The 22,294-nt window shown below is 54.1% G+C and overlaps 1 protein-coding gene across 1 annotated transcript in view; it reads right to left on the reverse strand.

Annotated features, from left to right (window-relative positions):
* Positions 1–21,901, reverse strand: part of GRID1 (glutamate ionotropic receptor delta type subunit 1) — a 693,764-nt gene extending 671,863 nt beyond the window's left edge. The window contains exons 1-2 of the mRNA XM_029919939.1: positions 21,892–21,901; positions 21,491–21,646 (exon numbers count right to left, since the gene is read on the reverse strand). Coding sequence (XP_029775799.1) covers positions 21,491–21,646; positions 21,892–21,901 — 166 coding nt within the window. The remainder of the gene's footprint in view (positions 1–21,490; positions 21,647–21,891) is intronic.
* Positions 21,902–22,294: the final 393 nt, after the last annotated feature.

Consider the following 22,294-nt stretch of genomic DNA (forward strand, 5'->3'; position numbering starts at 1 on the left):
TGATGGCACAGGCCTAAGGCGGCCCCCAGCAGGTGCGACACAGCTAGGAGGAGATGACAAGTGAGAGCACAGGGGGGGGCAGAGCCCGAGAGTCCCTCCTCTGAAGCAAGAAGCCTGTGCCAGAAAGACACCAAGCTCAAGCCACGCCCACTCATGGGATCCACACAGGTAAACACCTAACATCCACTCACAGACAGGCACTGTGGCTGGAGGGGACAATGCAGGGAAGGGAGCTGCTGTTGTTCTAAACCTTATGAAAGTTACCAACTCTTTACACTACCTGCATATGTAATTTTGATTTTAAAAAAATGAGAGTGAAGGAGGAAGAAAAAGTGGCCAAGAACTCCCAACTCCTTGGAGCCTCCAGGGCAGCCAAAAGCCTGCAAGGGGAGGACGAGCAGAGTTGCTGGGGTGAAGACTGGAGGCCAGAGAGGCTCCCTGGAGGAGGTGGCCCTGAGGAAAGTATGGAAGGTGCCCATGGAGGAAGGGAAAGGCCAGAGCTTTCTGCCTCCCAGAGCCCACCTGGACCACTAGATCCATCTTTCAAGGCAAGCCCTAATACACAAAAATAAAGGAAGCATGGTGCTCTGGGAATAGAGAGAAAATTCAACTGCTGACACAGAGATCCTGAGGACATGCTGGCAGGTCCCCAGGGCCTCCACTGCCCCCCTAAACTAACCACAAGGACAGCAGAGAACATGGAGCTAAGGCCCCATGTCAGCCACACTCCCTTGGCAGCCAGAGGCTCTGGGCACTCACACTGCACTCCCCCCAGCACATTTCCAGAAAGGCCTGCTCAGAGCTTGATGTGAAGGAGCCTAAAGGTGAGCTCTGCAGCCAGTGAGGGTGGCGTCCCTTCCCTGCAGAGCCCACAACCCCCTTCGGCCCGAGCATCCAGAGCTACTCTACTCTTTACCAGCTATAAACCACAGACCACGTGGGTGTCGTGAAACCTCGTGGGAGAGACCACGTGTCCTGAAACCTCAGTTACATTTCGCAACACGTGGTCTCTGGCTGCAGGCTCCACATTTACATCTGTGTATGCAGCGAGCAGGTGCCCCTCTTCCCCAGGCCTGCCTGCTGGGAAAGTAGGGGGCTGGGCTGGGCTGGGTTTCTGTGCTGGGGCCGGCTTCAAAAGCATGGTGGTGGGATTCGTTAGCCCTTATCTTGGAGCATCTGGGCTGGGTGGCTTCCAAACTGGCTTTCCAGGCTACACGGTTCTGCATCTACAGCTCTTATTCTGAGGAGCTGATATGGTTTGGACCCTGGGGTTTTGCCATGGTGATTTTTAGCTTGCTAAAGTCTAGCAAAGGGGTCCAGTTAAAGGTGCCAATTCTAGAAGTTCTATCATGAGCCAGAAGGGATTTCTGAGCTTGAGGTTATATGCTGGGGGAGCTTATAAAAAGAAGTTGGTCTGGGCTTTTCCAACGGAGGGGTTGGTGTGGGTGACGGGCAGATGGGCCTCCCAAGCCTTGCCCACTCCTGCTCACTCCTAAACCCTTGGGGAGATTCTGGCCTTTTTCCCACACCACTGCTAAAAGATCCTTAGCCAACGGGATTCCAAACACAGTGCCAAGGTATTCCAAGGAGGTGGGACAAGAAGCAGGGGTTCTCACTGTCCTCATGGTAGAAGGCACACACACCCCCCAAGAATTCAGGAGAGACCCCACTGAGCAAGTTGCCACAGCCAGCATCCAGAACAAAGAGGGCAGCAACACACAAAGGTCACACAGGACTTCTAGCTGATCCCAGATACCAATCCCAGTAATGCCTGAGCCCCAGGCAGGATAACCAAAGAGGCTGAACCCCACTCCCCACAATGGACACACAGGCACACACACAACATCTCCCTGGGTCCCCAGCCAATGGCCATGAGGAGCAGAAGCCTTTTCTTCCAACCTGACTAGCCTGGCTGGGGCAGCCCTACCCAGTTACAAGGTGGCCTGAACTAAGACTGGGCCCTAGTAAATACCCACAGGGGTCCTGAGACAGGGCCACACTCCCCAAGACACAGTAGGGAGGGCAGGGCTAAGGGACATTTTGGGTCTGCAGAATGGAAGATGTGGCCTGGCCCAGCCCACCCTCCAGGAAGCCCCAGGGAACCCAGCCGGGGTCCAACCTCGGTGAGCCCTCATCAGTCTGCTCCACCCACAGAGAGCGAGCCCTGGGTACCCCATGTGCTTCGGGTCCCGTCGGGCACCCCAACCCGAGGAAGCACTGACCATTGGAGGGGTCTCGTTCGAGAGTCATACATACAAGTCTTTGTTTCTCTGGAAAGTGCCAGCTGTTTAAGGATAAAGATCGTGGCTTCTCTTGTTATATATCCCCAAGTTCAGGGCCAGGTAGGCACTCAGGAAATGAATGAGTGAATTAATGTACATCTCCTTTCTAATATCTTCACTGAAGGCTCAACAGATAAATTTATATTAACGTTCTCTCTCCTGCGGGCAGAGCAACGCTGGTAGCTCTGTACGTCACTTGTGCTCTTAAAACCTTATTCCAGGGAAGGGTGGATGCTCCAGATTCTATCCACGATCTGAGCTGAGCTCTCTGCATTTATTCCCCTTCTCCTAAGGTGACTGAACCTCCCAACACTCCCCAAAAGCTACCTCATCGCTAATTCTCTCAATGTCTACATATAAAATAAATCTTTTAACAAAAAAATCTGTATCTACAGTGTATGGAACAAAGGGAGATTTCAAAGCCCATTAACTCACAGAGATGGTATGTTACTGGGAGAATATGGGCTGTATAATTAAAAACAATTTAAATCCGATTACAAAAAGACAGTAGGCTTTACTGCCTGCCACCATCTCACTAAATGGAAAGAAAACCAGTATCTTGAGTTTTTTTTAAATTACTGTAAAATTATGAATTTGAACATGCACAGACTACCGCTCTACTGCTTCTTGTTGCTGGCTGATAAGGTGTGGTGAAACACTCCTTGCCGAAAAATAGTCCTTACAGAGAACATAAGCTATCTTCAGCTCAGAGCTCTGCAGGGTGCATTCAGTACCTGGCAGGTGAGATGCCAAAGTTGGGGAAGGAGACGGTCTCTGCACAGCCAGTAGGGGGAGGGGGGCCTTTCTGAAGACCCCAGTCTCAGCATTAGTGGTGCCTGGCAGTCACTGCCTTCCCTACACTGAACTCCAGAGCCCAGTGTCTGGGGAGGGAAAACCGAGGGACTGGAGGTTTGCAATGAAGGAAATAGGTGGTGATAAGCACCCCCATGAGCTCACCTACTGTGAGCCAGGAAAGAGTTCAGGTGGCGATGCCCAGTCCTCAGCATCCCACTTCTCCATCAATAAGGGCTGTCTGCATACAAGCATCATCCAGGAAGCTCTTAGAGAATACTGGTGCCTGGGCCCTACCTGGGCTTGTAAGGTCAGGATCTCGGGCGTGAACCCGGGGCACCGGCACTTGTCTGAGATCCCTGAGGGTGGGGACTGGGTCTGCTGTGCCTACACAGCCCTAGCTCAGTAGCAGGTACAGAGTCAGCCCTTGGTAGACAGGTAAGCAAGAAATGAATGGGCACCTACTGTGTGCATGTCCTCTTTATATACCATTCATTCCTTTGGACTTTATAACAATTCTTCAAGGTAGACGTCAGTATCGCCACTTTACATAAGAGGAAATAGAAGCTAGGAAACCTAAGAGAAAGTGCCATGGACCACAAGCCAACAGGTTACTGGCCAGTACCAGAGGCCATTCAGGAACTTCCCAGTACCCATCTCCCCTCCCAGACTCAATCCGCCAGAATTGGCCAGGGGCCTTCATATGCCCCCACACTAGGCCAGAGGCTGGTGGAGGAATAGGAACAAACAAGAGGCAGCTACTAGGCTGTCCGAGTCTAGTGATGCCGTCAGGCACTGGGAAGAGATCTGGGCACCAAATCCTCCTAAGCCAGCCCCTTCGGGGACCAAAGCACACTTGCTGGGTATGGTTTCAGGAAAGTCCCTAATGCCTGAAATGTCACCATCAGGTCATTCTAGGAAATCTGGCAAAATCTGAGTATCCAGACAACTTGTATGGCCCAAGTCACATCCCCTTAGCCCAGCAGTGACTGGCTGCGTGCAGGGGTAATGCAGCAGCACCTCTCCTCCCCTGCACCACGGCTCCCCGCCTCCGTGAGCACATGCGAGGTGCACACAGGAGCCCATCCAGCCAAGCGGCTGTGCAAACCTGGGACAGCCAGGGAGGGACGCCCTGGGACAACCTGGACCCCTGGGAAGTTGGCTGGTGGATAAATACCCTCCTGTCCGTTTGCTTGGGTGACAACCCAAGAGCTAGTCTACGTGGTCCTGATGGGGATGTGCCCCAGTTGTCGCGGCAGTGACTAGCTCGGACTAGCTTTCTCTCCTTCCCTGGTTCACACTCCCAATCACTTTAGAACACACTCCAAAGAATACTGCTACACATCTGCCTTTGTCTCGGGCTTGGTGCAGGCTTGGGCAGGGGCCCTCAGGCAGTGTTATCTGTGAAATGCAGGTACTCTTGTCATTAACAGTAGATGTCATCAGGTGACTCCAAGAAAGGCCCAGCTTGGGTTGGCAGGAGCAGAGAAGCCTGGAGCTACCTCACCTACCAGCAGGAATTTGGGGCTCTGGGTCCTGCTCCCCCAGCCCAGATGGGGGCCAGGTGGCATTCCTAGAAGAGCCTAGTAAACTGCCCCTCCTGTCCCTCACCCCACCCACCCATGGATGACCAGGCAGTTGTGGGCATGGGAAAGAGGAACCAGGCTATACAGGAAGGGCCGCACTATGCAGAAATCCTGAAATCTCCAATAATGACTCACTCTATATCTGGGATCTTCAAGGACAAGCCCCCATCCTCGGCGTGGAGGTCTACAGGGACAGGGAGCGGAGGGAACTGACTGTCCTCTTGTGTTCCTCATCCTCATGGGTCGCTCCCCTCACGGCTCAAGGCCTAGATCTAGGTATATATGGCTCTGGGCCCCAATGCCTACAGCCTACACCTCTGCTTGCCCTAGGGGCTCAGTCCCCAGAGCCTGGGCCACTCTGCCAGGACCACAGAGAGGAGGCTCCAAGACCCCTGTAGACCTTACCAAGCTGTCAGTACCCTCCTCCTCCACTTATGCCCAGCCACCAGGGTCAGCTCACTGATCTGGCCATCTCACACCTCTGAGCCTTTGCTCAAGCTTTTCCACCACCTGGAATACCTGCCTCCCTTTCTTGCCCTGACCAACCCCCCTATTCTCCACTTAGGACTTGACTCAGGAGTTACTTCTTCCAGAAAGCCTCCCATGATTGCTCCCAAGGCCAGGCTAGGTTAGGCATGGCATCGGTGCCTCCCTGGGCTGGCTTCGTTCTCTTATAGCACAGATCATGTTCTAAGCCCACTCGACTATCCCTGCCTCCCCAGCTCTGTGGCCACGGCATGCAGGATGGTCAGTTCAGAGCGCCTGGCCCTCACTGTGGGACACAGCCTGCCAGGGCTCTCCCAGACAATGATCTAGGTGGGGCTAGAGACCATCCTCTCAGGCCTGGCCCACCTCACACTTCATAAGGATGCTCATATTTCTTCCTTGACCCCCACCACCTGTTTTCTCCAGCCAGAGTTAATAATTTTAAAGTAATTAAGTTTAGCAAACCGAAACCGATTAAGTACGGATTGGCAGTGGCCAGCTGAGCTACACAGCCTCACCTCTGCCTGGGCCTGTATTTGGAGGGCAGCACGGTGGGGGCCTGATCCCAGGTCTGGCCTCCTGGGACCTGACCACCCCGTGGCAGAGATAAACCTCTCCACGCAGCCAGCCGCCTAATGAGATGGTCAAGGGACCTCTTAACGAGATTAGGCAGGGCTGGAGCTCTGCTCACGGTGTGTGGAGGCTTTCTGTTCAATTAGTCACTCAGAGTAGGGCAGACATGGCCCAGGAAGCTGTGGGAGCCTTTGACAATAAGGCAGCACCCTCTCCCCCCAGCACCTCCTAGTTTGCTGTGGTGGCCCAGCCTCTGGGGGCAATGGCCCCACTACCCCACTATGCAGAAGGATGAGCAGAGCCAGTCAAGGGCAAGGGGCAAGGCCAGGTCTCTGGCCACCAGCCTAGGGCTCCTTCCCTCCTTTGGAGGGAGCTCTCAGGGGTGGCCACAAAGGGGCCACTTGGAAAAGGGAGCAGAGACCCCAGCCCACAATCCGTGTGGGGACAGAAAAGACCGGCTGGGTAGGCAAGGCTGAGCCTGGGTCCCAGGGCGTGGCTTGTGGCTACATAAAAACTGGGGGCCAAGCCTGTAAGGCCACGACCCAGTGCTCTGCTCTCTCCTGCAGATAGGTGTTCACATCATGCCCAGAGGAAGGGAGAGGATGGAGGTCACCCCAGCAGCTGCAGGAGCCCAGGGAGCAGTGAGCTCCACCTCCTGGGAATAAGGCCCGACCTCTTGTCAGGACTTGGGAGAGCCAAGGGAGGCCGGAGTCACACCATGCCCACAGAGACCCTCAGGACACTGGGGAGAAATGACTCAGGTTTTGGGCCCCTTCCTACCTTCCCACTCCCCGAGGCTGGCCCCACAAGGCTAGCCCCCAACTCTGCCCTCACTGTCCCAAACCCACCCTGAAACACGTGTCACACACGCCCCAAAGCCCCGTGGCCCTCAGGCCAGCACAGGTGCTCCTCCCCCAAGGAAACCTTCCTGAAGGGCTCAGCCACCAGCCTCCTCTCCTTCCCCACCCACCCAGAGGTCAAACCTTGGCTCCTCCCTCTCTCAACCCCTGCCCCAAAGAGAGGTTTCTAGTCAGCATGCTCTGGAACCCCTCAGCCTCCACTGTGTGAGGAGCCCCTGGGTGTGGCTCCAGGGCTTCCAGTCCAATCCCAATCCCAGTGGCCCATGGACAGGAAGCTTCTCAGGGCAGCAAAGAGAAAATGTGAGGGCACACTACTGTGGCCCAGCATCCCCTCCTTTCCCGGTGACACCACCTCATCTGCTCTACCCCCTTCAGTCTTAGCGGGGGCTGAGGCAGCCCCAAGCCCTGCCCATCAGGGCATCCCACTCCTCGGGCACAGGCTCGATTCCGGGAGGAGCCCATTCCCCTACCAGGCCAATGAGTGACAATCCTGGAACCCTTGTGAGACCCTCTCTTGCCATGGGCAGGGACAATGGGGCTGCCTGGGAAGGAAGCTCACCCTGGGGAGGGGAGGGGTGGGACCAGGATGTGGAGATGGAAGCAGAGTCCTGGGGATACCACTTGAGCCCCTGGATCCAGCCATGCCTGAAGTTACACAACCTCTGGCCTTTGCCATTACATGGCCTGATAAATAACCCTGTTTTGCTTAGGCCAGTACCTAAGGGTTTCTAACTCCCACGTGATTAACATGCCTAAATAGAGGTGGGGATTTCAGACCCTCAGCAGATTTCCCTGATGTGAGGTTAGGGTGTGGTTTTGCAGAGGGTCCAGCTTAGAATTCCCACAAGCGCACAGAAGCAATAACTTCCTCCCAGGCCATGAGAAGCAGAAACTCTCCACAGCCCCCAGGGCACTGTGGCTCAGCCACCTTGCCACGGTCCCAGCGGGGTCCTCAGAGCACACCCTCAGCAGGCAACCTGATGGGCTCCCCCAGAGAGGGTTCTCTGGGAAGATGATCCCTGGACTCGCCCACCACTGGGGGGGGCGGGGTCTCAGCCAGTCTGCAGGTGTGTGTCTGTGAGTTCATCAGGACACTAGGTATACACTCCCATGTGTGTTTGCAGGCCCACACGTGTACATACCAGAGGGACGGTCAGATAGCCATTCAACAAACACTGGCCCCAGCACTGCGTGTGCCCAGGAGTCCTAAGATGCAGATCTCATGGTGCCGGCGCTCACAGACCTCACAGGCAGTGACTAGGACACGATGGGAGACATGCAGGATGGTGTGGCAGCAAACAAACAGGAAGCCCCAGCTAAGGGAGCAGAGCAGCCAGGGGAGGCCTCCTGAAGAACCTCCCCAGCTAAGGCTGCGAAGCAATGGGGAAACTGTGGCATGGGAACACATGGGTGGATGCAGTCAGGGGAGAACAGATTCTCTGCTGGCACACCGAGGGCACCAGGGCACACAGCAGGGACAAGCCTGGACACTGGCCGAGGCGAGACCCCGAGGACCCAAATGCTGAGCACAGACACCATCCTGCAGATGAGGAGCTGGGGGGCGTGACCAGACACAAGCATCAGAGAGCCCTGGTGGGCTCTTGGGGGCAAGGCAGGTGGAACCTCCCCACTGGGTGCAGGTGCCTGGGCTAGTGTGCTCATTGGACGTCTGTGCACAAACTCAGTGTCCCAGAGGCGAGGGCAGGGCCCAGCAAGCCACTGGCCCCCATCTAGAAGCTCCCTCAGAGCATGCACCAGTACTGATCAGTGGGTGCTGATACTCATCACAGACCTGCTATCGTCCTTTTAATTAAGTTAATTTTCTTGACAGGCACCGAGCAGCCTGACAGTCAGACCCCCTGAGCCTCGCTCTGGCGGGATTATCCTGATGAGGTTTTGGTCATTGACAATAGAGCTTCAAAGCCCCTACAGCTCCCCACTCGAGCTCCTGATTCCTTGGAGGCCAGGGTGGCAGGGGTGGCAGCTATGTCCCTGCAAATATACCCCGCCTACCCGTTCCTAGAGCGCCCACCAAGGGGGTGCCATGGGAGTATGTGGGCACTGCCCCTCCCCATCAGGCTCTGAGCTGCCCGGCCGGCCCAGCCCCCAACCTGCAGCTCCTCCTCCCTCCCACAGCCCCTTCTCTTGCCCTGGGACAGGCAGTGCTTAGGTGATTAAGCCATTGTCATCCCATATCTCACATGGGGAGACTGAGGCCAGGATGAGTGGGCTCCCCAGCCCACCAGAGGATCCTTAGGTGGGAGACAAAAATGAATGGCCAGGTTCTGGCCCACAGGCCACACCCCAACAGCCATTAGCCCACACAGCCCCCGACAGCCAGCACGTGCAGCCCACAGCAAACTTCCACTTTCCCCACCTCCCCGTGGGGTCCTCCTCCTCCCCTCCCCCACCCCCTTCCCCCTTCTCCTCCACTGCTACTCCACAGGCACACCTCAGTCCTATAGAAGGGGTGGGCAGGCCAATGGCCCCGAGCCCCTGACGGATCAGCTCAGGTGGGAAAATGCCTTCCCAAAATGGGGCCTCCAAAATTGTTTCCCACTCTAGGCACTGAGCATGGGAAACCCCTTCATTACAACGGTACCCTTTGCACTGGGCCTTGGAACACCCCATAAAAGTGGCCATGGCCAGGGATAGGCTATGTCATTGGTTCCTGTTTTTTCCTGGCAGGAAAAAGATCTTCAAATCCGGAAGCTGACCAGGAGGGAAGAGCCAGCACAACTGGGCCTTAGGGGCTGCTGTAAATGCAACAAGTCTCCAGGCCCCACATGCCACGGGACCCTAAGTGGCCCCAAGTGTGAAGGGAGGACTACGAGTTTGCAGAGGCCTCAGAGACCAGAGGTCCCACGTTTCTGCCCATGCCATCAGCCATTCAGGGGCTTTTACTGAGCACCCATGACCAGCCGTGCACCAGGCTTGGCTTCGGGAACTCAGCAGTGAATAAGACAGAAACTTCCCTTCCCTCATAGACCTGATGATGCTCAGAAATAAATTAACAACAGGACTGCAGGCAGGGAAGTATGCAAAGAAGAAGACTTTGATAATAATAGTGGCCCTACCTGGAGCCAAAGGGAGCCTCTCCAAGGAGGCAAGATCTGAGGCATAGCTAAAGGCTCAGAAGGAGCCTGTGATTCAAAGAGCCTTCCAGATGGTAGAAACAAATATGTGCAAAGGCCCTGGGGTAGGAGTATGCTTCACCTGTTTGGGGGGACTGGAAGAAAGCCTGCTGAGAGCTGGCTCAGGCGTGGTGCGGGGCGGGAGTTCATCCTTGGGAAGACACAGGTGAAATTCACAAAGCTTGGAGCAAACTGGACTTTAAAGGAATCATTAGAAAGTGGTGTGCTGGAGTCAAATAGCCAATTAATTACACAAGCTCCAGATGGGAGTATCTGATGTGTTACCCTTTCTGGGGCAATAGCCCTGAGGCTTAAGAACCAAAGGTGCACCACAAGTCACAGCAGTATACAGTGCTGACAGCCAGCACTCAGTCCCACTTCATTACTATCAGCTGAGCACCCAGAACAAGAAGTAACCATCCCTCTCCCTGTGCACTGGACAAACAGGGTAAGGACAATACCTATGGCTCCTCTTTACTGAGCACCACCCTGGTGCCAGGCACAGCTAAGTTCTGGGTGGTCACTACTTCACTTAGTCCTTAAAACAAACTGGTAAGGGAGGTGCCACTGTCTCCATTTTATAGAGAGGAAAGCTGAGGTTAGCAACTTAGGTTCTTGGTTAAGGCACATCAGGGACGTTCTGTGTTAAGAGGGACAGTGACAGATGGATGCATCCAAATAGATTCAGGTGAGAAAGAATCAGGCTCTAGGATGTGCAGCTTGAACGTCTTTGGGGAGCCCAGTGGCTGTCTTTCAACATTTAAAGGACTTGGGGGTGGAGAAAGCCTCACCTCGGCATAAAGGATAGGAGGAGATAAGAATGTAGATGCTCAGACATGGGTGAGCCCTGAGGCTCCGGGAAGGCAGGGCTGGCCCAACTCCCTTGGTAGGTCCACCCAGGCTGGGTCTGCCCATAGCCTGTCCTCTCCGGTCCTAGTCTGCTCAGGCTGCCTCATGAAGCACTGCAGACGGGGTGGCTTAACCAACACACACTTACTTCGCACAGCCTGGAGGCTGGGAAGTCCATCAAGGTGCTGGCTGATTCAGTTCTTGCTGAGGGAGCTCTCTTTCTGGCTTGTAGATGTCCACCTTCTTGCTTTATCCTCACATTGTAGAGAGAGACAAGTTCTCTGTTCTCTCCTTATAACTGACCCCACCGTGAAGGGCCCCACCCTCAAGACCTCATCTCAACCTCATCACCTCCCCAAAACCCCACTTCCAAATACCATCACATTGGGGGTTGAGCCTTCAACATATGAATTGAGGGGGACTTGTGCAGTCCACAGCACTTCCGGACCTTCCCTGGCCTTGGCTTTGCATGCCTTCCTCCAGCTCTGGATACCAGAACCCTGTGATGTCTGCTGACCCACAGGGTTGTCCCCAAGAGGGCCACTTCCTGGGGTGTCCAGGCAAGCTGGCTCCCACCCTCACCCCACTGACATGATGCCAAAGTGCCACAGTGGATGCCAACAATAGGTAAAAGCCCAGGCTGCTGCCCACCGCCTGCTCCTGACTTTAGCCAAGTCAAGCAGCCAAAACCACAATGATCATCCACTGGAGTGATCTCCTAGGGGCCCAGAGACAGGAGCACATGTCTGGGACCAAGGATGTCCCCAAAGAGGAAAGCAGAAATGATATTTATTGAACATTTCCCATGAATGTCTCTCAGAGCTGAGGACATAATAGGGCACAAAAGAGAACAAGTCCCTCAATCCCACAGCCCACAGCCTCCAAGAGACATCACCAAGCACAAGAGGATGGGGGTATGGGGCAGGACCAGCCTCCTCTGGGCATGGGGTGGGCTCCCCAGGAATGCCACATCTGAACTGAGACCTGAAGGAAGCCCGGGAGGAGGACAAAAGGGACAGGACTAGAGAGGCTCCAAGCAGCAGCCAGAACTGCTGGCTCTTTCTGCAGAATGTGCCCAGACAGCATGGATACCTGCAACACATACATTCATGCACACATTCTCACAAGCACACATACTTGTGCACACATATACACACATATGTGCACATGTATACACACACACACACACACACACTTGTACACACACCTGCACACACAAGGCAGAGGTGCTCTGCCTCGATTCCATGGGATGCCTGGGACCTCCTCAGCACTGCCCGGAGGCGTGGCCACGGTTCCTGCCAGTCCCTGGAGGAACACTGGCCATAGGTCCCCCGTGCAGCCCCAGCTCAGCGCTGTGAGCCATGCAGTGTTATGTGTCAGTCTTCAAAAGCCTTTATCAGATACACAGGAGAAGCCCTGAGCCAGCCCTGAGCTGAGGCTCCAGCTGGGGGCTCAGTGACAGGAAGAGACATCCCCTCAGGCTGGCAACCTACAGGCCTCAGAGGCAGCCCGCAGAGCTGTTTGGACCACAAGAGCTCCAAGGAGAGGCGAGCAAGGGCAGGTGCCATGGGAGCCAACCAGGACTGAGGAGAAGCAGCCTCTGATGTCTGCAGCCATGACAGGAATGGAAGGCAGCAGGGCCTAGCTCTGAGCTAAGTCAGGGTAACCTCAGCTCCTGGCTCCCACCCTCTAAAATGGACACCATCAAGACAAACTCAGGGAACTCAGACCACAGCCTAGAAAGTGACCCCACTCTCTCTCACTGTTCCTCTGGGCACCCAAACAAAAGGCCAAAAGACAGCCCCCAGCCCAGTCCAGGGGCAGAGCCAAGGCAAGGCCTCAAGACCAAGCAGGAGGAGCCCATGGGAAGCAGACAGCCTGCTAGGCCAGGCCAAGGCCAGGTCTACAGGGACTCAGGCCATGCAGGGCCAGCAAATGCACAGGCTAAGCCAGGAGCTCCGGCCACAGTGGGGTGAGGATGGGGTAAGGATGAGCCAGCAGGGCCCATGTCTTTTCCCTAACCAGGGGGTTGGTGGCACCCAGGCAGGCCCAGAGACCAAGGCATCCATCACCCATCTAGATCTATCCCCACCACACAGATGTTGCAACTGAGGCTCAAAGAGGGCAAGTGACCTTTCCAGACCATACAGCTAATCTGTCACAGAGCTGGGATTTGATCCGGAACCTGCCTGAGCCCGCCCCCACACACACAGAGCAAGCTGGCTGGGCCAGGCAAGCTGGAGTCTGGCTGTTCGGTGCACTTGGAACGGCAAGGCTGCAGCAAGATTGCAACAGCGTGCGACGACAGTCTCCAGGGCCCCCGAGCTCCGGCCCACACAGACGGCTCCATATGAGCCGTGTCATCAACAGCAACCTGCTTCCCTGCCCTCCTGGGATTCCCAGAAAGGCCAGACTCAACTGCGGGATGCCTTAAATGCTGCAGGGGCTCGGGGAGCCTACCCAGCCCAGACCACAAAGGGGAAGGGGGCCAAGGGCTCCTTGGGACCACTCTTCCACCTCTCCTTCCTTCTTTGCTTGGTCCTCAGCCAGGCATTTTACTGCATTTCCTCAACTGACCCTCCGAGCTGTCCTCTGTGGTGGCATTTCTCATCTTCCAGTTGAGGACACTGAGGTAACCTGCCCAGGGTCAAACAGCAGAGCAGGGACAAGAGCCCCAGTCTATGAGTGAGAGCACAAGGCTCCTTCTGCCCCTGCCCTGGCTTTTGGGCACCACATCCACTCCCGTGTGGAGGAATAGGAGGGCCGGGCTGGGCACTGGCCGGGAACAGAGGCGGAGCGGCAGCGTCTGGCCACCCCTGCCTGGGACGAGTGAAGGACTGATGTGAGAGATGCAAAGTGGGTCAACAGGACCAGCCAGGGCCACGTATGCCAATCTGGCTGGAGGAGGGGGGGTGCAGCCTGGGCTGAGGACCACCCTGGGGCCCCAACTAGCAGTCCCTGGCTTCACCCTCTGGGAACTTGCCTCACCCCCAGCCTGGACCCAGAAACAAATAGATGGGAGCCATCTAATCACTGCACAGCTACCCCACCTGTGCTTTAGGCCCAAAAGGGACAATCATGGCTCTTTCTCTTCCCAACCCATGGCCATTGGCCATAAAACTGGCTGTTTATAGGTTGGAAGGAAGGTCTTTAGAGAACCCAACTGACAGGATATTGGACATGGACCCAGATGCCTTCTGAGCCCTGTGCCTATCAAAAAGGCTAGACCCCAGAGAAAGAGGCCAGCCCATGACAGTGATGAGTCTCTGCCCTGGCCCAAAGCTATATCGAGAGAGAGCTGCTGCCGTGTGGGGAAGGCAGGGGCGAAGAGGGTGCTTAGGACAGGGACAGGGGAATTCTGTAAGAGGAACAGGACCACAGGGAACTGTGTCAAGACCACAGGCAGCTAATGTCTGGCTGTGAGGGCTCACGATGCTGGGTTCAGCAATGGCCAGGCCTTGACCCCCATCTTCACCTCACCACTTAGGAAGCAGCTAACCTGAGCCTTCTGAGGCTATGCCTGTCCAGTTCCTAGTTTACAGAGGACAAGACTGGTAGACACAAGATTGTCTCTCTCTTTTTTTTTCCTTTTAAGTTTATTTATTTTTGAGAGAGGCAGAGAGAGGGAGACAGAATCTGAAGCAGGATCCAGGATCTGAGCTGTCAGCACCGAGACCAACGACCCACAAGATCATGACCTGAGCCAAAGTCAGACACCTAACTGACTGAGACATCCAGGTGCCCCCGTCTGTTTTAAAGTTTATTTATTTTGAGAGGGAGCACATGAGTAGGGGAGGGGTTAGAGAGGGAGCGAGAGAAAATCCTAAGCAGGCTCTGCACTGCACAGAGGCTGATACAGGGCTCGAACTCAGAAACCCAGAGAGATCATTGAGCTGAGCTGAAATCAAGAGTCAGTTGCTTAACCAACTGAGCCACCCAGGCACCTCATGAATACATATTAGTGTCATTCACTAAATATTTCCAGTTTCCCTCCTTCCAGGCACATAGCAGGACTGTGCTTCTTGGATCCCTTATGACTAGTTTTGGCCAATAAGCTATAAGCAGCAGTGACACATGTCCCCTCCAGGCTGAGATGCCCAGAGCTCTCTTTCCATGTGACACAGCAACTAGCAATATTCAAGCTGAGTGACCATGATAAGCCAAACTCCGTGCTGACCAATGACAGACATGTAGCATGAGAAGGAGATAAAGTTTTGTTATGTAAAGTCACTGAAATATTGGGATTGTTACTACACCATAACTTAGTCTTCCTAGCTGATACAAGGGAACCATAGAACAAAATCAGGGGCCAGGGACCTCAGTAGCCAAGTCAGAAAAAATTCATTTCCAGGGATCAGACTGGGCTATAAATGGATTTGGAATAAGCAATACAGACTAAACGTTCCAAGTTTTTAGCATTTTCTAGTAGTGAAAAGGCAAAGTAAAGAGGGAATATGGCTGCTAAAGAGGACAAAGCTAGGGAATTTCTAACCTGGAAACCACAAGAATTTGGAAAGAGTCTATCTGCCCTTATAAGATATAGCTCTAGGTGCTAAGGGACAGTCTTAGCTGTCCTCCACAAGAAATCTGGAGAAATGGCCCCAACATGCTGCTCCAGATGGGAAGGTCGTTAAAATCACCAAGAAAGGGGGGAAGAGCAGCAGCTCGGAGGCAGCCTGAGGACAAGTGTCTCACTCGACCCACACACCTCTGGCCTACATGCCTAACAGTAAGTGACCATCTACTCACACATTGCCAGTTAGGCCCAACCTCCCAATCTGGGGGTGAAGACATGGCAACAGGGATACTAAAAGGAAGTCTCTAGAACCCAAACTATGAAGATGTAAGTGAGGCAGACTGACAGTCTACAAAGTGAGAGAGTATGTGTCATATATGTGCATGCCTGTTTGCACACACAGGAGGGACCCTAGAATGAAGGAGAATTCTGGAGCCTGGTTGCTCAGATGAGGGAGGGATGGTGGCCACTCCTTGATACAACAAGCTGGTGAGCAGTCCAGGAAGGGGCCTAGATGGTTCCCTAAGCCCAGCCCCTCCTCCAGTAAGGGGCCATCACCACCTGCAGCCACGGCCACAGCCCTTTAGGACCAGGAAGAGCTCTGAGCCGCAGCTAAGGAAGACTGACTCTGTTAAGGCCCCCTACCTTGGACTCTGGGTGGGCATGGTGGACATCATGGGGGAGGAAGGGGCATCTGAAGAACCTGCCCAGACAGAAAAGGAGGTCTGGGCCTGTGTGTTGGATGGGCCTTACAGTCTGGCTCTTCAAAAAGAAGATTCTTCCGGGAACTTCTTTAGGCACAAGCCATGCCCAGGGAAGGAAGTCAGTGCATCACCAGAGAGCACCGGGAAGTCTGTAGAGGCCTGCAGGCTTACTGTCATCTCCAGAGCAAGCTTGGCAGACACGGAAACATGGCCGTAAGTCCCACATGACCCTAGCAGGGCCAGCTAGACAAGAGGATGCCACCTAGTAAGTGGGAGAGCAGACAACCGTGCAGAAGAAAGGGAAGATGGGACAACATGCACTGGCTGTGATGGGCACTGACAAGTACACCAATATGGTAGCGTGATGACGGCCCGCAAAGACGCCCACATCCTAATCCCCACAACTGTGAGGCTTCATGTCAGAGAATTAAGGATGCAAAGGGTTAATTAATCAGCCAGCTGTAAGACAGGGAGGTTGTCCTGGATTATCCAGGTGGGCCCAGTGAGATCACATGGTCCTAGGGAGAAGGAAGCAGAAGAGTCAGAGGCTGAAAAGAGAGAGGGGACAGAGGCAAGATCAGAGTGACTCTGTGAGAGGGCCCCTGCCCACCACTGCTGGCAGAAGACGGCAGTAGGGGTCCAAAAGCTGAGGAAGGAAGGCAGGCAGCCTCTTGAAGCTGTAAAGGCAAGGACATGGATACACCCCTAGAGTCTCCAGAGGGAATCAGCATCTGGACTTTAGTCTGGTTAGACCTGTGTCAGGCTTCTCACCGGCAGAATCGTGGATGATAAATACCCGCTTTTGACTGACTAAGTGTATGGCAAAATTTGTTTCAGCAGCCGGGGAAAATTACTACAGCCAAGCGGATGGGAATGATGGTCATGGGCCTACGCACATCATTATGGCGTCACCAACATCACACTCAGGAAGCCCCTGCCGCTGTCTCCTAGGCAGGGACTCATAAAGCCCCTCCCAGAGAGAAGTGGGTCTGCCAGTGGGTCTACACAGATTTGGCCTCACTGGCCATATCCTTCCGAAAGGAAGCCAAGTTAGATGCCAAAGGTATCAAAGCTCAGGCTCTAGCAGAATGTCTCCATCCCAGCATGGCACATGAGGGCCAGGGTGACCACCTAGGAGGGACCAGCATAAAATGACCAAGGTCATCAGACAGGCGCCAACACGCTCACTGTGTTTTACTTTCATTTTATTTCACCATTTCATTGCTTTATTATACACCAAGCTATACTTGGGAAATTTTTACCTTGTCTTCCTAAAACACTTTTGTGCTTATTGGAACTAAAAGGGATATTGCCTCACATACACATTCCTCTTTCCTTCCTCTTCCCTAAATTGTCATCTTCCCACTCAATGACAGATGTGTCCACCGTATAACCAATAACTCAAATCTTTTACTTCCAGTGAAAGAGAATACTGTGAACAGACAACACCCCTTCTCACCCAGCCCTTGTATGCATTTACTCATATATATGATCCTCTCTTTGAGCAAGCACTTTAAAACAACATGAAGCGTTTTTTACTTGACAAATTCGTGTTTTTGCTAGTATCCAGAAGACAAATTTTCACTTACTGTTAAGACAGACTTTGCCGTCTTAGGCAAACAGGCACAATATTATAAAGATTTAAATGTCATTTCGCTGTTACCGTTTGCTAACTTTCAATCCTCATCAAACACGTTTTATTAAATGCGACCCATTCTTTTACATCAACTGACCAAGTGTCTCATAAGGTAGTCTGTCAGGAGCTTGTGCAAAACCAGCCTGAAGAAATCGTACGTATAAATCTTAGGACCAACATGTCAAAGCAGAGTTTCTTGTTCTCTTCAGTGATACTTAAGCATACCTCAGCATATAAATGACTTCATTTTTTAAAAAATTGATTGCCTTGAATATTGAAAAATGTAGCCAGTAAGATGTGAAATGGAGAAAAACAAAACAAAACAAAAACAGGGTCTCCAACTGAACAGAACAGACTGGGAGCTCTCTCTCTCTCAGCACTTAACAAAACATGGTAAGTGAAAAAAAGACTAGAAGGAACTGGGAGAATTCTGAAGGATTCTGCTCTGCCTTGCGAGGCGTTCCTGTCCCTTTCATATTTTATATAATGAACATCCATGGCCTTTTCCTTTTCTACAGTTTTTAATTGATTCATGCTCACTGCAGCGATGCACTTCTTTTATAATCAGGGGGGAAAAGGTTTAGTAAAATGCTGAAAATGGAAAGGTCAGTGAGAGTCTGCTCTCAAGGAATTCACCAGCTTAAGAAACGATGTGGCTGAAAATATCAACAGCCTCAAGAGAAGCAGAGATGGATTCACAGTTGGGTCAGGGGACAGAGAGGGAATTCATGTTTACTGAACGCCTACCACGGGCCTTCTGCAGATAATTTATACATGTCTCATCTCATTTAATCCTCATGATAATCCCATGAGCCACCTATGTACTATGGTTGGCTCCTTTTAACAGATACGAGAACAGAAGCTCAGAGCAAGGCTGGGACATCCCCATCTTGCATGTGACACACGACAAATTTGAACCCGGTGTCTTGGGCTGTAGCAACCAAGCTCTTCTCACTGCATAGTGCTGCCTCGAAGACCAAGTGGAGACAGGATCACCTCAATCCCGCATCCACTGGGGGTTCGTTGGAAGCTTGCCCAGCCCATGATGGAGACTGAACCCTGGTGAGCCTCTGCTCTCCATCTGTGGCCACTTTCCGCCAAGAAGTCCTTTCCTTTCCCACCCAAATTGTATCTACCACCCAAGACCTGCTGCAATGGCCATCCAGGAGCAGGAGAATGAGAAGACAGTCACCAAGCAGGACCACACCACAGGGTTGACAGCAGCCCAGAGCACAGAAGGAAGGACATGCAAAGAGCTGAATGCCTACTCATGTGAGACCCAGGCTAGGGATAAAGAGCCTCTGAACACTGCTCTGCACTCCCCTTGAGGGGCTGGCTCTTCCTGTCCCTTGTCAACCCCAAGGGCTATGCAACGTCAAGGGATAACAACATGGATTTCTACCCACACGGCTCATCAGTTGAAAGCACATACCAGCTTTAACCAGCACACACTCTCTGGGCAGCAGGCATCCCAATAGCACCTGGTCAGCATCCTTCTACCCGGATGTCATCAGATGTCCCTCAGCCACAAGGGACTTCTGGACAGCTACACACGCTCCCCTCACAGTCCTTCTGAGGCTATGAGCCTGCATCCCTGGAGCCTGAGACATTCTTTCAATCATAAAAATAGAGAAACTGAGATCCAGAAAAGCAAGACCCTGAGTCTGCAGGACAAAGGTGCCCTGGGGCTTGGAGGTTGAATGGCCCACAGGTATGTTTTGTTTGGCTTGCTGTTAAAATTGTCTGATTCATTGACAACAGTTAGAAATCAGATTTTATAATTAAAGTCCACTTTTGGGGACTCCTCTTACAAAAAAAATCAGCTCATCTACTATACTAGGATTTTCATTCCCAAATGGCAAAATCAGCTAAAGCTGTGTAACAGCTGCTCCTTTTAACAGAGATGACCTCTTCAGGCCCCACACTCCAGGCCCTGCAGGGTCCAGCTGCCTGGTTCACCTACGTGTGTTACCTGCCTAAGACTGTAACCCTGGGTGAGAACATCATCTTCACTCCCTGGAGACCTGCTCTTGGGGGGGAGGGGTGATGGGCATCATCAGGAACAAAATGAATGAACGTGGAATACTCCAAACAGCAGAGGGGAAGTCAAAGTCAAAGGAAGCAAAATATGTCAACAGAGAATGTGGAAGAGCCAAATTGGCATGTGGAACACAGGCAGGATCGCCACCACACTGTGACCCCTGGGTGCAAGAAATGCGTACGTCCACCTGTGTCCTCAGCTCCCAAGCACAAAAGAATGACTATCCACAGAGACAAATGGGTAGAAATAGTGTCAAGGGAGCAAGAAGCACTGTAAAAATCATGGCATGTGACTGGATAAGTCTGTGTCACCCCAGATCCCCACCCCAGTTAGGGTCATTCCTGGTAAAGGAGGCCCCACCTTCCCTGGCCAGAGCCCACACCAGACACCTGCAAGCAGGTGTAAGTAAGGAAAACACACAGAAAGGAAGTCCAGGGGCGGGCCGTATGAGGGCAGGGGCTGCTGGAAGGCCACTCAGACATCAAAGGACAGGGCTTCCCCACTCCCGTACCTCAGTGGCTATCAGACAGTGGACATCTGCCAAGGCTAGAAACAGCAGGCCTCACGATAGGCAACCCCAGCTTGGCCCCACTCGCCACCACTCCAAAAACACACTCAGAACTCCAGGCCTATACCCCACTTTAAGGCATCCTTGGGCCTTCAGGACTCACAGCTGGGTCTTCCCCTTCTCTGCAGCACCCAAGAATAGGAGACTCCCAAAGACTTCTTTCTAGCGCAAAGTTATCCCCAGCACCTGCTCTGACCTTCTGGACACAGATCAGAGCCTTCACTGAATCACCCTACCTGTGCAGGTACCCAGGACCCCAGCAGCCTACATATAGCCCAAGGCAGGAGGAGGGCTCTGGGCCCAACCTCTGGAGGGAGGGGGTGGGGGATGGAAGACCTGGCCTGGAACCCTCAGGCAGCCCACCTCTTCCCTATGCCCACTGTCCTGTCAGTCCCTCCTGGGAAGAATCCTGGCATCCTGTGCCACCAGCTGTGTCCCCTATCCTCACACTCCAGGGCAAGAGTCTCAGAGTCAACCCATGGATATGGGGAGCAAGGCAGAGCACAGGAAAATGTACCTGGGCTAGACAGATGCCAGAGGTGGAAAGAGTCCCAGGCCCCGACCAGGAAGGTGGCTGGTGCCATGGGGGAGGAACCCGGGTTCCAGAGCCCAGCCTCCAGCCAGGCGAGAAGGAAAGGAAACAGAGACGAGGGGGAAATAGAGGGTGCCGCCAACGCGAACGCCCCTGCCACGCACCTGTGACCCCCGCTGGTGGGTCGAAACCGAGGCAGCGGCGGTCGGCCACCGCGGCCTCACAGGCGAGGGCTAGGATTCCCCGCAGCCCGACCGGCCCAACTCTGCTCCGTTCCTGGTCAAACAGCGCCCACATCCGGCCCAGGCGCAGGCGCCTCCGCCCGCGGCAGGGACTGCGAGAGAGAAAACGGCTGCTCCATACCTGGAGGAGGAGCACGGCGCAGACACGCAGAGCCGAGGCACTGAGTGGGCGCGGGGCGCAAAATGCCGCGCGTACCAGACTGTGCTGCGAAGAGGGGAGTCGACGGGCTCCGGCGCCAGGCGCTCCTCGCTTCCCGACGAGGAAGACCCCTGCCCATGAGGTCAGAGACGGTGCACCGACACAGGTACCCGGCACGCTGACACGCCCACCCACAAACACTCGAGAAACAAAGACGGCCCTGAGCTACGTACGCCTGCGCGGCCAGCGCCGGGCGCACACGCGCGCACGCCCAGCTGTAAAAGAACCGCACAATCCCGCAACACGCCCCGCAAAGAGCCCAGCTCGCTGTGCTCACAAGCTCCCGGCTCAAGCTCCCCGGCGCAGAGCACTCCCCGCGCCACCGTTTGGTGGTTAGGCGAGGGCACGCGCAACGTGCTTGGCACCGCGCGGCTGCCCAGGCGCACAGGGGGCTTCAGGTGGCCAGGACCGTCGCAACCCCGCGGGTCTCCGCTGCTGCGCCACCTGGCAGGCTGCGGCCCGGTTAGCCCTGCGTGCCTCGGCCACTCACCTTCCTGCACGGCCTGGAACGGGTTGTTGGCCTCGATGACCTTGATGGAGTAGGTGATCTTTTCGCTCTGCAGGATGTCATCGTTGAGACTCAGGTCTGATACGGCCAGCTGGAACACCCTGTCGTCCTTGGCCGCGTTCTCCTCGAAGATGGCACCTGGAGGAGAGGAGGGGTCAAGACCCGGTCTAGGGAGGAGCTCTCCCTCCCCATCCAACCCCACCCCCCACCCTAGCCTTCATCCTCAGGTCGTGATCCTGGCAGGTCGTCTGGTGGCCTGGTGGGTAGTTTCTCAGACTGGGGTTTCAGCTTTACAGGACAGTTTAAGGCTCTCCTTGCTCAAGCAGCACGGGAATACATCCCCCACACACTGAGGACATGTGCACACAGTTGACATGAGTTACACATGCACATCGCACATGCTGCCACCAGGTCACACACGTGCCTCACAACCAAGCCACCTCATGTAAAGGACATGCCCCACGGACTGAGGTAAGCTGGGGAGGTCTCAGGCAGCACCCAAACGCCTTGATATGACCCCATGAATCCCATCGCAGGAGCCAGGAAGTTCCCCTGCAGGGCAATTTCCCAGACCCCAATCCCAAATGGAATGATGACTTCCTTCTGCCCTGAGATCCCCTTTGAGTGAAGCTGAGTAAGCAGGTCCAACTGAGTTTGCTGCACCTGGGGGCTTCTTTTCGCAAGGACCTAGATGACCAGCAGGTCAGTCCCAGCCTGGCTCCCTGGGCTCCACCTCCTGCCCTCCATCCCCCCTGTTCCTTCGTGTGTGTGTGTGTAGAGGAGACT

The sequence above is a fragment of the Suricata suricatta genome, chromosome 2, assembly GCF_006229205.1.
Source record: "Suricata suricatta isolate VVHF042 chromosome 2, meerkat_22Aug2017_6uvM2_HiC, whole genome shotgun sequence".
NCBI lineage: Eukaryota > Metazoa > Chordata > Mammalia > Carnivora > Herpestidae > Suricata > Suricata suricatta.